This window comes from Myotis yumanensis, unplaced genomic scaffold (genome assembly GCF_028538775.1).
Source record: "Myotis yumanensis isolate MYYU_CA2020_CCGP unplaced genomic scaffold, mMyoYum1.0.hap1 SCAF_3, whole genome shotgun sequence".
In the NCBI taxonomy this organism is placed as follows: domain Eukaryota; kingdom Metazoa; phylum Chordata; class Mammalia; order Chiroptera; family Vespertilionidae; genus Myotis; species Myotis yumanensis.
The window spans coordinates 44,127,311-44,142,175 of record NW_027223754.1 but is presented as its reverse complement, the minus strand read 5'-3'; the positions used below and the strand labels follow the sequence as shown (position 1 = coordinate 44,142,175).

Here is a 14,865-nt window from a genome sequence, read left to right as displayed (position 1 = left end):
GACGAAACAAGTATACAAGACGAGTGTGGATGGGAGAGTTGGAAGGGGTCGACCTCAGCGAACGTGCCTCAATCAGATTGAGGACGTTTTTAGCAAAGGCCAGCTCAGGAGTACCTGATTAAGTCAATAACAATGTACCTACCTATATAGTTTAAGTTTTAAAAATTTGGCTCTCAAAAGAAATTTCAATCGTTGTACTGTTGATATTTGGCTCTGTTGACTAATGAGTTTGCCGACCACTGCCCTAGGCCAATGGAAGCCTCTTCCTGGGATCGGGAGTTGACTAAGGTTCTTGGATAGTCTGGTTAAACTCTGAGGACCTACAAATTTTGGGCTTGCTCTTGGCCATATTCATTCAAGTGAACTGAGGAAATCTAGAAGCCTGTCTTCAGTGAGAGGGAAAAACAAAGTTGATAACAAAGAGAAGAAAGACAAGAGACAGAAAAAAAGTCTCACAGCATTCAAGATCTATATTCTGGCTTTATTTTCAGGACCAGTTTGATTCATCTTCTTGATTTGCAAATACCACATATGTTTACAAATGCATGTCTGAAAGGATCCACCTTAAACTATTAACAAGGGTTATCTTTGGGTATTAGGTATAGGCAAGGAAAAGAGAAAATGAGGACTTACATTTTTATTTCATATAATTTTGACTGTTTTTTTCTAAGCTGCATGGGTGTCTTTCAAATTAAAATATAATGTAAGTTTTTTAAAATCTCATAATACCTCCAGTTTATTCCTGGTCTGCCAGAGATACCAGAAAATGCTGGCAATATGATAGGAAGTGTTTCCCCAAGGTTTCTTTTCCTAAAAGGTGAAGTCCATTGTGAGAATTTGCTTATACGTAATAAAGCTGGTTGTCAAATGAAAATAATGTATATACATTTCTTCATGAAATAATTTTACTATAAACATTTATAATACCGTATGGGAAGTGCCTGGGCAGGGAAGTCGGGGATTCCTGTTCCAGGGGCATCTAACACAGAGTTGACGGTTTAAGAAAGGCTTCAAAAAGAGCCTTGGGGAACAAGAGTAAAGTAGAAAAAGGAAGGTGATGTGGAAATTGAATAGTAGAATAAGACAAGTAATCCAGCCAGAGGGATCAGCAAATGCTCTAGGCCCAGAATGGAGAACTTAGAGTGTTCAGCGAACTGACCATGGCTTGGTAAGGATGGAGATAAGAGACCAGAGATGGAAATTTGAGAGACTCAAAAACCATATTCTAAAGAGCGGGTTGTGTACCAAGAGCAATTGAGAACTTTTGAAGGAAAGCAATGCAGTCACATTGCCTTTCCCAAAACTCTCTGTGGCTCTAGAGGTGGGCTATGTGTAGCCCACTGGAGAAAACTAAGACTGGTGCAGCAGGTCAGTTGCCATAGGCCAAGTAAAAAGATATTCTGAAGGCCTGGAGAGGATAGGGGCTGCTGCTTCCTACCATCACCACCCGAAGACACACTAATAAACATCTGTTGAGTTGAGTTGACTGGGTGCAGGCATGTAAGGGGTGGAGGGTCGCTGTAATTCCCTACTGTCTTGCCTGCTGGGTGATGATGTAATTCAGGAAGACAGAAAACTTTGGAGGAAATAAAAAGTCGATTGGACTGTAAAGTTAAGTGTCTTTGAGATATTAAAGTGGAAACGTCCAATAGGCTGCACTGGCACCCAGGGCTTTGTGGGAGTGTCCCTCTCTTCACCAGGAACGGTGCTGCCTAGGTTTGCTGTCCCGCAGGCTCCTGCAAAACCTCTGGCTCCGGCCCGCAATCCCACGCATGCGCAGTGGACAACCGGGGCAATAATTTTTCCGTAACCTGAAGCAACATCCTCCTAACTCTCCATAAAAAAAAGGCGGGAACTAGCCAACTGGCTGGGAAGTGATGGGGCGCACTCATCTGCACGTCCCGCCCACTTCAGCCTCTGATTGGTGGATGTCCCCGGCCCGTGGCGCAGGCGCCCTCCTCATTGGTTGTCAGTCTCTTGGGCTGGTCGGCGGTGCCTGTCCTGCTCTTTCCTCGCCCCTCCCCAGCTGCCGACGTGGGACTGGGAGCCGCCGGTGGTTAGCGGCCGCGGGTGGGTGCCGGGCAGCGGGCCGGCATGGGGGTGCTGCGGCTGCTGGCAGTGGCCCTTGCCTGCTGCTGGTGGCCGCCGGGCAGCCAGGGTAAGACGCTGCGGGGCAGCTTCAGCAGCGTCGCGGCCCGAGACGCTCAGGGCCAGAGCATCGGCCACTTCGAATTCCATGGTAGGTGCGGGGGCGGGGAGCGGGATGAAGGCAGCGGACATCCCGCGGGCCGCGCCCCCGGCTGGCGCGGGGATCCTGGCCCCGAGTGGCCAGGCCGGTAACTTCACGCAGCTCACCTGGACTCGCAGCGTCGCCCACAGCCCTCCTCTTGCTGCATGCAGCTCAACGGCATCGGGGGAGGCGTTTACTGCGACCCCTACTATGACTGCTCCCTACACCTCGTTAGCACCCTCTCCCCGCTTGGGGGTTTTATTTGCGCTTAAAAGATCGTTCCTCCGACCCTCCCATACAAACGTAGTACAGATGACACGCCTGCTGCATTTTTCGAGATCCTTCCCTCAAAGAAGCATCAGTTGCTCACTTCTGGCTCAACCTGATTATATATACACTAAGGCAGCGGTTCTCAGCCTGTGGGTCGCGACCCCTTTGGGGGTCGAACGACCCTTTCACAGGGGTCGCCTAAGACCATCGGAAAACACATATATAATTACATATTGTTTTTGTGATTAACCGCTATGCTTTAATTATGTTCAATTTGTAACAATGAAAATATATTCTGCATATCAGATATTTACATTACGATTCCTAACAGTAGCAAAGTTACAGTTATGAAGTAGCAACGAAAATAATTTTATGGTTGGGGGTCACCTCAACATGAGGAACTGTATTAAAGGGTCGCGGCATTAGGAAGGTTGAGAACCACTGCACTAAGGCACTGTAATTGCGTGTGAGTTTAAGCCCCAGAATGTAGATTTCTTGGGTTTGTTATTAAGATCAATTCGATAAAAAGTACTTACGACAAAGAGGTTTTGGAAACCAGATAAAACACCTGGTAATCTAGTTGTCACTATTGCTAGAACAGTTTAGTTACTCTGCTACTAAAGGAGGAATCACTAGGTCTAGAATTACGTTGACAGAAGTGCATGAAAGTGTGTCCTGGGAGCTTCATAATTTGTATCCTCTCTGGCTCTTCTGAAATCAGAACTGCATTAGATTCTTATCTTTTGGTCTCCTTCAAAAATCAGTAAGTCAACAATGAATGAATTTACAGTTTATCCTCATTTTTACTGAATTCACTTGTACCCTCAAGATTTTTCTTGGTACACACTCTTGGTACTCTTAATTTGACTACTACTATATTTTAAACAATTATTTGCCTTAATGGGGCTGGGATCCTTGATTTACATTGTCTTTGGAGTTAAAAATAAGAATATTATCCTTGAGAGGATTCTTAAGAGAAGAAAATAGAAATGAGAAGCTATTTTGTGTGGGAGAGCAATTTAAAGTATTGGAAAGTTACAGAATTGGTGGTTCAAGGGAGGGAAGTGTTTTGTTTTTTTAACCCAAAGTTTTCAAAATAGCTGAGAAAAGGAGATGCAACCCAGTTTTCCAAAATCCAATGTGGAATAGATATTGGGTGAATAAAATAGAAACTCTAGAAACAGAGTTTTATTTCATTTATCTATTTTTGTTGTTAATCCTCACCTGAGGATATTTTTCCATTAATTTTTAGGGAAAGTGGAAGAGAGAGGGAAAAACAGAAACATGATGTGAGAGAAGCACATTGATTGGTTGCCTCCTGCATGAGCCCTGACCAGGTCCCCTTCAGGGGAGGAGCCTCCAACCAAGGTATGTGTCCTTGACCGGAATCTAACCCGGGACCCTTTCCTCCGAAGGCTGACGCTCTATCCACTGAGCCAAACCTGCTAAGGCCAGAATTTTATTTTTTAGATAACATTTTACGTTTCTTAATCAACTTTGAGTTTGACAATGAAAACAATATCACTATAGTAAATGGCACAATCTGGACAGTGCTGGAGGGTGTAGAATGTATGGAAGCTATGACATGGGTTATTACCCATGTCTAGAAGCAAGACTTAGACAGTCATGATGATTACCTGGTAAACAGGAGAAACATATGTAGTAAGTCCAGATTTCTCAAGGAAGCTTGCGGAATAGAGTGATCCAAGTACTTTAACACTCTCCCCCTCTCCCCCTCTGTGTGTGTGTGTGTGTGATTGCAATTTTCATTTAATGCAAGTCTAATAAAATAATACCACAACTATACTGAAATAATGAACTCTGATTCAGAATGCAATTTAAGGTGTTAATAGGACCTTAAAGTCATTCTTAACTTTTTATAATTTTTTAAAATGTATTTTTTATTGATTTCAGAGAGTAAGAGAGAGGGAGAGAGAGAGAGAAACATCAATGATGAGAGAATCATGGATCGGCCGCCTCCTGCACGCCCCCCACCGGGGATTGAGCTCACAACCCCGGCATGTGCCCTTGACCGGAATCGAACCTGGGCCCCTTCAGTCTGCAGGCCAACGCTCCATCCACTGAGCCAAACCAGCCAGGGCTTTTTATAATTTATAATGTAATCAATTTATATAGGAGACTTACACATTCTTTGATACATAATATACATTTAAATTTACTTAAAATGTTTAATCAAAATGATGATTATAACAAAAGTAAAAACAATAAGATAATTTTAAAATGAAAAATCAGTCTCCTGCTTTACTTCTCACCCAGAGTCCATTTCCATAGGAGCATCTATTTTTCTGACATTTATTTTTGGGCCTTAAATGTAGCTGATGTGTGCAGCCAGGCTCATTCTATAGTAGTCTTACAACATATTCTGAAAGTTGTATTGTAAAAATCACATGTCAGATTTTGTCAGGTATAAGGTGTCTACCCCAAACCTCATTTATTTAAACTTCCTTGCTATTAGCTATGCTTACTTTTTTACATTAAAAGTATAATTCAATTGCCTGTCCAGCACAGCTCAGTGGTTGAGCATTGACCTATGAACCAGGAGGTCAGGGTTTGATTCCCCGTCAAGGCACATGCCCAGGTTGAGGGTTTGATCCCCAATAGGGGGCTTGCAGGAGGCAGCCGATCAGTGATTCTCTCTCATCATCGATGTTTCTATATCTCTACCTCTCCCTTCCTCTCTGACAAAAAAAAAAAAAAAAAAAATTAAAAAGTATAATTCAATATTAACAGCCGTGTTATATTGAAAAACAAAAGAAACTTAGGAAATTTCTATAGATAATTTATGAACAGATGTTAAAGACGTGGAGTGGTTGTAAAATGACGCACAAAAAATATTACAGTGAAGATGCACATACAGCCAGTGTTGTTTATTCAATGAAATGTCATCAGTTAGCTGAAGTATAAGGAAAGGCCGCACATTGATTTGGATAATTAATGTGCATAATCTCTTGACTTGCATCTGAATGGGATGTTCATTCTAATGTTATCTACCTAGTTAAGTGAGATTTAAGAAAAATTGTGTTCTTTAAATTCCCACTTTGATAAGTAGAAGTGAATTGTCCTACTATCTTGCTTTCGTACAAGACCAAACTAATTGATGATTTTTGTTTCAATGTCCAGGTGATCATGCTCTTCTGTGTGTCAGAGTTAACAACGTAGCAGTAGCTGTTGGAAAAGAAGCTAAACTCCACCTATTCCAAGCCCAGGAATGGCTGAAGCTGCAGGAAAACAGTAATGGTTATAGTTGTAGTGAAAAATTATCCAAAGCTCAGTTGACAAGTGAGTATATCCTTTTTTATTTGATTCTTGGGTATTTTTTTTTCCTCCTTAATGTTAAATGTAGTGTTTGCATACCAGGGTGTTTCATGACATAGCACACATTACAAGATAGTAGGGCAATTCACTTCTACTTATCAAAGTGGGAATTTAAAGAACACACTGTGGTGATACTTTGGTATGTTTTAAACTGAAGTTTAAAGAAACTGACCTTTTCCTTGATTAAAAGAGAGAATGCCTTTTTCCCCCTTTATCATGCAAAATATTTGAAAATATATCCAAATAACTTGCAAGGACATACTTTTTCCTTCATTCAGACTTCTTACAGGTCACATTATTCATACTAATGTGGCAGATATATTTTGACCCAGTAGCAGCACGGAGTGAATTTGTTGAGTGCTTATTATCTGCCAGCACTGAGCTAAGCAATAAACAGGTATTATCTCAGTTACTTGTCTAAGTTAGCCCAAGCAATGTTGTTTTGCAACATGTTATGGGAACATAGGACCTTGTCATGTGGTGACACAGTATGTCATTTTAGGATGTACCAGTACCACATCATTTGTAAACCTTTAGGTTTGCCTCTAGAGAGGTACTGCTTTTATTCTAGTTATCTGTATCCTTGAGCTCTTCCATTCTCATCAACACTATCTCATGCATTAGGGTGTTAGCCATCCAGAGTGAGTACAGACTTTTTAATATAGAAATGACAAGCATGTGCCATTCTACTCATTTCATTAGGAATATGAAGCATCCATGAGAAAAAATGGAAATTATCTCTCTTCCCTTTTCTCCTCTATGTTTTCTCCATCCTGTTTTCCATATTGATGGATCTCTGAATCTTCTTTTAGTCTAGTCAAGTAAAACACTGCCATTTCTAAACACCCAGCCTTCCTAGCCTTAGCAGCTCTCTGGTTCCCTCATAAGGCAGCGAGCCAGAATAGGGATAAGAGTAGAAGTCTCCAGTCCTTGCCACCCATTGTGGGGGTCTTTTATTTAGATTTGTGAGATGACTTTGACAGTATGCTGAAGAGGTCTGCATGACTTAAGGAGAGACAGTTATATAAAGTTAGATACCTCAACCCTGAATTTCAGAACTTACCTGAGAAATTTGTGCAAATCCTCATTACCAATTATCTTTTTTTCTTTATACACCAGTTTGCTCACCTGAATGTTCCACATATGTATCAATAGTCCTTGCCCATCCAAACCTGGTCCTCTATCAGTGTTCCCAGTTGTAGGAACTGGCACTACCATCCATCTCGGACACAAGCTGGAAACCAAGGAGTTTTCCAACACTCCCCTCTCCGAATATCTCTTGAATTCATCTAATTTTCTTCATCTCCACCTCTACCATATTATTCCAGGTTGCCATATCTCTTGCCTATACTATTGCAGTAGCCTCCTACCTGGTCACTGCAGCCATGCTGATCCTTCTCTGTCTGGCCATTGCTTACCGGCCCCTCCCCACCAGCTTCATTTCACAGGAATTCCACCCCCCCACCCCCGACTCATTTTATTTGTAGTGCTTGTTTAATTTTTGTGTTATTCTGGACTTTTATACAGGCTTTCCTCTTCTTGTTATTCCCTCCCTTCTTTGGCTTCTCCCTCCTCTAAGTTAACACTTGAGTTTTTATAGCCTCTTGTTTTCCCTGCAGCACTTATAGTTACCACTTTTCATTTTATTTATTTGTTATAAAAGCAATCAGTAAGAGTACCAGTGCTCTTTTGGTCTATTAATTCATTCATTTATTCATTCACTCACTGAGCACTTCTATTGTTTCATGTAGTATGCTAGGCACTAGTGATAAATCATGGACCAAAATACTGACACTCTGAGTCCATAAGGCTAGTGGGTAACAGGAAAGAATCACACCACTGTAAGTGTGATACTGCAACTGTGATAAGTATTATGGATGTTAGTTATGTGGTACTATGAGAATGAGAATTCAGGATTCTCTAGTGCTGAGTTAATAAGCATTTACTAAATATTTGTAGGGTGAGTTATCATAGACCTTAGTGCTTGAGGGTTTTTTTGGTTGGTAGGTGGTTTACTTTGTATTGGATACCTCAAAGTCTTTTTCTTTCTCCAATAAAAACTCACCAGGTAGTTTAAAGCTTTGAGCTGTAGGAAGGATTTGTTTCTTTATATCACATGGCCCATACTATATACACTTGCAAAAGCATAATTTTTGTATCAGTCATAATATGCCTTCAGTCACAGAACTTAGGTATACAGGAAGACAGTATGGTACAATGGAAAGACTGCTAAACTGAAAATCACTGCTAGTGACTTACACTTGAGCCACACTTTACTTATCTGTAAACAAGGAATCTGGACTAGTTTTTTCTAAGGTTTCTGAAACTCCTAAAATGCTGTGATTCTAATTATAATTCTTTAGGATAGAGTTGCATATACATAGGGCTGTAACTTAAAAAACCTCTTGCTGTTGTTTCTTTTTTTATTTTCCCTTTCAATTCCCCACTCTCTTGAGTACAAGAGTATTCTTTGGAATTATTGGAACAGAAGATCTCAAGAAACAGGAATTTTTAGGGAAGAAGATTGTTTTGTTAAATTTTGGGTCCTGAAGTAAATTAAGTACTAGTGAGACATAAATCACTTTCTACTTATTTCATCAGTTCTTTTTCCAATAGCAAAAGCCAAGTCTTAAGAAAATGTATGTCTCTAACTTATATATTAGTTGTTATTGTTTAGGAGCTTTGGTGCACTGAAACAAAAAGTATATCCTTAAATTCATGTCAGTGTAATAGTACCACATTTTAAAATAATTTATCGTAGAAATAATTCTTATTTTGTGGCCATTAGTGAGATTTTAAGAATTAATAGTCTTTCACCTACTTAGTAATGAGTTCATTAACTATTCCTAACGCCTGTGGAAAACTTTACTGCTGCTATGAACAATGAAAAGACTAGCAGATTTGAAAAATCCCCTATTGTCAAATGTGGCTTGTCAGTTGAGTATACATTTGCCCAAATGAATGTTTGAGAAATTAGTTTTCAGTCTTCCTTTGTTCTCTTTTAGTAATGTCATAAAACATCAGCTTTAAAAATCATAAAATATTTTGTAGGTCTTAAAGCAAGCCAACAAGGCATTTAAAAGCACTGAATATAAATTTATGTAAAAAAATTTAGCAAGGAGATTAAGAATAACTTACTGTCAGATTAGAAGAGCTAAATATAATTTTGCATATAAAACATATTCATATGTCTTTGTACATCATGTGCATATATTTTCTTTTGTACATTTGTCATGTTTATAATTCCTTTAAAAGTTTTAGTATATTATGCTGTGTATTTTTGTTAACAGTATTCATTTCCTTTTGTAATATTTGTGCACTCAGCGGTGTGGGGGAGGGGGTTGCACCCTCTCGCAGTCTGGGAGCCCTTGGGGGATGTCTGATTGACAGCTTAGGCCTGCTCCCCGGGCCTAAGCCATCAGTCGGACATCCATAGCACTGCCACTGAGGCAGGAGAGGCTCCCACCATCGGCTGCAAGCCGTGAGCCCAGCTTCTGGCTGAGCGGTGCTCCCCCTGTGGGAGCACACTGACCACCAGGGAGCAGCTCCTGCATTGAGCATCTGCCCCCTGGTGGTCAGTGCACGTCATAGCGACCAGTTGTTCCGCCGTTCGGTCGATTTGCGTATTAGCATTTTATTATATAGGATAATTAGCCATATAACATTATTCTCTGCAATTCAAGTTTTGTTAATATTTGATTACATCAGCATAGAACATGTGTGCTATGCTGTAGTCTTTTGTCTCAAAAACAATGAATATACAGTTTTGTTAAGAGGCTTATTTCCCAGGCTTGCTGAAAAAGGCAGCAAGACCAAAAGTTAAGGCTGTAACACTTTCTGAAGCACACTCTTGTTTTAATATGATGTAAGTCTGTGTAATTTAAAGTGAAACATTAAAGAGTGTATTGGTGAAGATATAATGGCTGATTTTTATATTGTTTTATCTAAGAGGAAAAGTACAAGTGATAGAACAGCAATATTGCAGAGCTTTTATATAATCAGGTCCAAATTCTGTAATTGCAAGCTGTACATTTCAAAAACCTTATTTCTGAGCCATGTCTGTATGTATGTATGTATTTCTTTAATTGTATTTTTGTTGATTTCAGAGAGAAAGGAAGAGGGAGAGAGAGATAGAAACATCAATGATGAGAGAGAATCATTAATTAGCTGCCTCCTGCATGCCCCACACTGGGAATGTGCCCTGACCAGAATTAAACTGTGACCTCTTTGTTCATAGATCAGTGCTCAACCACTGAGCCACATGGGCTGGCGAGCCATGTATTGATTATACTGTATATTGAGTTCTTACTAAAGGTCTTCAAATATTTAACAGAAATTAGAGTCTTTGTTACATTTTCCAGCAGCTGTACAGTTAAAAAACAACAACAGTATAAATGTCAGCTAAATTTAGATAGCCAGAAAAACAATGCTGTAGTATTGTTGATAAAATCATTTTGTCCATTTAAACTGCTATTAATGAAATTCCTAATTATAAAGTCCAAGTCCTCAAAACTTGAATCCTGACTAGATGCATCAGTGTTTCACTTATAAAGACAACTTTATATAAATAACATTTTTCCAATTTTTTATTAGGAATATTTTCAATCATACAGAAAAGTTTAATGTAAGTAAAACCACCACTTGTACATCCTTTGCTTAGATTCAGTACTTGTTAATACTTTGTTACATTTGCTTTGTGTTTGTATGTGTGTGATTTTTGTTTGTAATCAAGCCACATGAAAATAAGCTGTGGGTGTCATGAGCAGTTCAACCCACCATAGTTCAGCCTACATTGTATAAGAGTAAGGACATTCTTCTCCTTAACCGCAATACTGTACTACAGCTAAGATTTCTTAAAGTGAATTATTCCATACTGTCCTCTAAAATATTTTTCATATACAAATTTCCACAGTTATCTCAAGACATGCCTTCTATTTATTAAAAAGTTTTTTCCTTCAGTTGAGAAATAGTTTGAGACTAGTTGGCATGCTGTGCAGGAAGTCTAGAGTTGGGAATCAGGCCTATGATAATTCTAAATTTTAAGAATACTTGACTTCGTACAGAATGAGACTCTTTACATAGGATTTTCATATATTATCTCATTTGCTCCCCTCTGTGCTAGCTAGGGCAGGTATCTTAATTGTACTACCGAAAAACAAATTTAGAGAGGTTAAGTAATTTATTTGCTGAGTCATATGTTGTTAAGTAGTAGGGCTAAGACTTGCTCTTTTAACTCTTCTACTCTTCTTATTATATATAGTGTGTGAGACACTACTCTCCTTTAACTTTGTCATAGTGTTAGTAAGTGCGTCTTAGGTCAGCATCATAGATTTGAATTGAGGGACCTTAAACATCATTTAGTGTTTCTCAAAGGAGGTGCTATTGGCGTTTTGGGAGGAACAGGTCTTTTTTGTCAGACTTTGGATTGCATGAGGCTTAGCATGGCCTCCTTCAAGTATCTTCTCAACTATTGTGACAATAAAACTGTCCCTACACATTTTCAGATTCCCCAGAAGGGAAAAGGATTACCCTGTATTGAGAACCACTTGTTAGTGTAACCATCCTGTTTTAAAGAAAGGAAAAAGAGAATAAATCTTTATTCAGCAACAATCATATGACAGATACCATGCCAAGTGACATATAATTTGGTCCTTACATCAGCTCTTTGCTCTAAGTATTACCTTCGTTTTACAGCTGAAGAAAGTGAGTCATTGCTATGTAATTTGCCCAAGGTCACATGGAAGGTAAGTATTGGAGCCAGGATCAAGTACAGCTTTGTGTGATGCCAACATTCATGAGTCTCCTCTCTCCTGCCACTATATAGACCTGACCAGTGTAATAACGCAGAATCACTGCTAGTGACTTATAATTCTTATAATTTCTTTTTCTTTTTTTGCTTTTAGTGCCTTTTTTAAGAATTGACAATTAGAAAAAGATTTTGGAAAATCTTTTGAAGGTATTTGTCAGTCATAGTTATTAGATATGATTTTCTAAGTTGAATGTTCCCTTTTAAATTTAACTCAAATCAGTTTTCAAAAATGTCATTGTGGTGGTTATACAGCATTTTGAATGTATTTATTGCCACAGAATTGAACACTTAAAAATCGTTCAAATGGTAACTTGTTTTGTATATTTTACCACAATGCAATATACAAATCATGTATCATAGAAACCTATATAATCTTTTTAACCAATATTAAGATTATGTGCACTTGAAACCTATGTAATCTTATTAACCAATGTCACCCCAATAAATTTAATTAAAAAATTTTAATGTCACTAACCTACTTGAAAAATTTGAAACATTTAAAATTAAAAATCAGAGTTTCAGCAAAACCATTCTACTCATTTGTGGTGTTTCATTGTACTATCATAGTGATTCCTTTGGTTAAGATACATTATTTTTCTCTGCTTCATGATATACAGACCATATGCCAATACTACAACAACGTTTGAATTTCTAAGGCTATAGAATTAAACAAGAGGTGTGGCTCAGTGGTTGAGCTTCAGCCTATGAACTGGGAGATTGTGGTTCAATTCAAGGTCAGGGCACATGCCCAGGTTGGGGGCTTGATCCCCCGTAGGGGGCATGCAGGAGGCAGCCGGTCAATGATTCTGTCTCATCGATGTTTCTATCTCTTTCTCCCCCCTTCCTCTTTGACATCAAATCAATAAAAATACAAAACAAAAAAACTTAAAAAAAAAGAATTAAGAGAATTCTAACTTCAAACTGATTGTATGACTAAAACAAATACATGTGAGAGTTTTGCTTTGAAAGTGCTATCTTCTTTCTCTTTAAAGTGACCATGAATCAGACTGAACATAATCTGACAGTGTCCCAGATTCCGTATCCACAAACATGGCACGTATTTTATGCAGACAAGTATACGTGCAAAGATGACAATGAGAATTCTCAGGTGGAAGATATACCATTTGAAATGATGTTACTAAACCCAGATGCTGAAGGGAATCCACTTGATCATTTTAGTGCTGGAGAATCTGGTAAGCATATACATTTAAATATACTAAATACAGAAAAAGATCTACCACTATGCACAAATTTTTTTATGTTTTTAGATATTAAAAATTAAAAATTTATGTGTCTAATAGTAGAGAAATGATTAAATGAATCTCCTTATAGCATTTTAATAGCTATGCTATTAAGTTAAAAAGGCAAAACACTAAATTTTATACTGTATGATTTGAAGTATGTTAGGAAATGCAGAAAAGAAGTATAGAATATTAACAGATTATTACCATGTTAAGTGGTAGAAATTTACAATTTTATTTTATCCTATATATTCTAAATCTTTAAAAAATGATAACCTAGCATTATTTTTATAAACAGAAAAATATTAATAAGTTAAGTAACTGAAATTGGAAACTCCATGAGAGATTAGAACTGTGCTACTTTGTATGACTATCCTTTTAATAGGTTGTTTGAGCAGATTTAAGGATTGTATTTATTGGAGCTTTCAACTATTTTAAGAATGATCAAAGTTTATAATGCTTTCCAAAATTAGGTGTACTCCCATTAAATTTTTCATCAAAATTTTAGGTTGATTATATGGTACTACTGAAATGAGATACTTAGCCCAAACAGAAATGAATGATTTCTTGTGATTCATGATAGACATGCCAGAAAGTATCCTAATAGATTTGTAAATTAACATGTCAGAATGAAAACTAAGACCTGTAGGCCATCTGTCAAAGAAAATAAGATTCATGAGTTCATTAGCCATTTGGAAGAGTCAATCTGCTTAGAAAAAAATTTAATCCCATTACATCTCATTGGCCATCAAGGTGGATGGGTGGAGGTAGAACAGGAGCCGAGGCTACATTATACAAAACTGATTGTTTAGTTCAAAATATAAATTGCCACAGAAAAGCAACTCAAGGAGCATGTGTTAAGGACAACAGGTTACAAGTAAATATATGAAGAGATCAACTTTTTTTAAAATATCTTTTGGTCTGAAAAATATATATATAGTGACAAAATGAAATGCTAAATGTTTTAAAATAGTAAATTCTGAAAGTTTTTTGTGTAAAGGAAATTTCATAAGGATAAGCTACTCAAGTTGTTTTGAACACAAATTAACCTAAAGGTTATTTTTACTTAATGGTAGTTTGGGTCATTGTATAGTGTTATTGGAAGTTAAGTCAGTCCTAATGGTAGTTTGGATCATTGTGTTGCCAGTAGAAATAAGAAAAGCCTTTTTAGGGATCCACCCATGGGAGGTTGAGGTGGTGTTGTAAGATTTATTGGGATTGCCCTAACTGGTTTGGCTCAGTGGATAGAGCGTCGGCCTGCGGACTGAAAGGTCCCAGGTTCGATTCCGGTCAAGGGCATGTACTTTGGTTGCGGGCACATCCCCAGGAGGGGCTGTGCAGGAGGCAGCTGATCGATGTTTCTCTCTCATTGATGTTTCTCTAACTCTATCGCTCTCCATTCCTCTCTGTAAAATATCAATAAAATATATTTTAAAAAATTTATTGGGGTTGAAATGGAAAGCATTCCCCAGGTTCCTGAGGTGTCATCTCCATCCGAACCACTGTGGAAAATGACCAGCCTTGTCTCCATCAGGCCCAGAACAAAGGCCAGTGTCCAAAAATTTTGCCATGCTGCACCTTACTCCAGTTTAGCCTCTGACCTTATCCAGTGAGCTTAGTCTGTTCCTGGCTGCACTTGGGCTGCTGCTGTGGCAGGCCGATGCTTGGAGTTCCACAGCTTCTGGCTCTGGCTGCTAGGGCCGCATGACTGCTATGGAGAGAGAACATGCGAGAGAAACCATGGGGCAAGAGTGTGCGAGAGAGAGAGAGAGAGAGAGAGAGAGAGAGAGAGAATTTGTTAGATGTTAAACTGAAAGTGGAGGAATGGAGGAACCTCTCTCCCTGTGCCATCTTGGCTTCTACTACACATGTGCCCAGTAGAGGAATTTCTTCTTCTATTTTATCTCTCCCTCAGTAATCTGACTAAAAGATCCTTCCTGCCTGTTAGGTCCTGAGGATAGAGGAAGCAATGGTCTCCT

The 14,865-nt window shown here is 38.6% G+C and overlaps 1 protein-coding gene across 4 annotated transcripts in view; it reads left to right on the top strand.

The window, feature by feature from the left end:
- Positions 1-2,043: 2,043 nt before the first annotated feature.
- GPR180 (G protein-coupled receptor 180) overlaps positions 2,044-14,865 on the top strand; it is a 58,951-nt gene continuing 46,129 nt past the window's right edge. For all 4 annotated transcript variants that reach the window (XM_070408778.1, XM_070408777.1, XM_070408779.1 and 1 more), the window contains exons 1-3: positions 2,044-2,239; positions 5,642-5,800; positions 12,638-12,838. In XM_070408778.1, the coding sequence (XP_070264879.1) occupies positions 2,095-2,239; positions 5,642-5,800; positions 12,638-12,838 (505 nt within the window). In that variant the 5' untranslated portion in view covers positions 2,044-2,094. The remainder of the gene's footprint in view (positions 2,240-5,641; positions 5,801-12,637; positions 12,839-14,865) is intronic.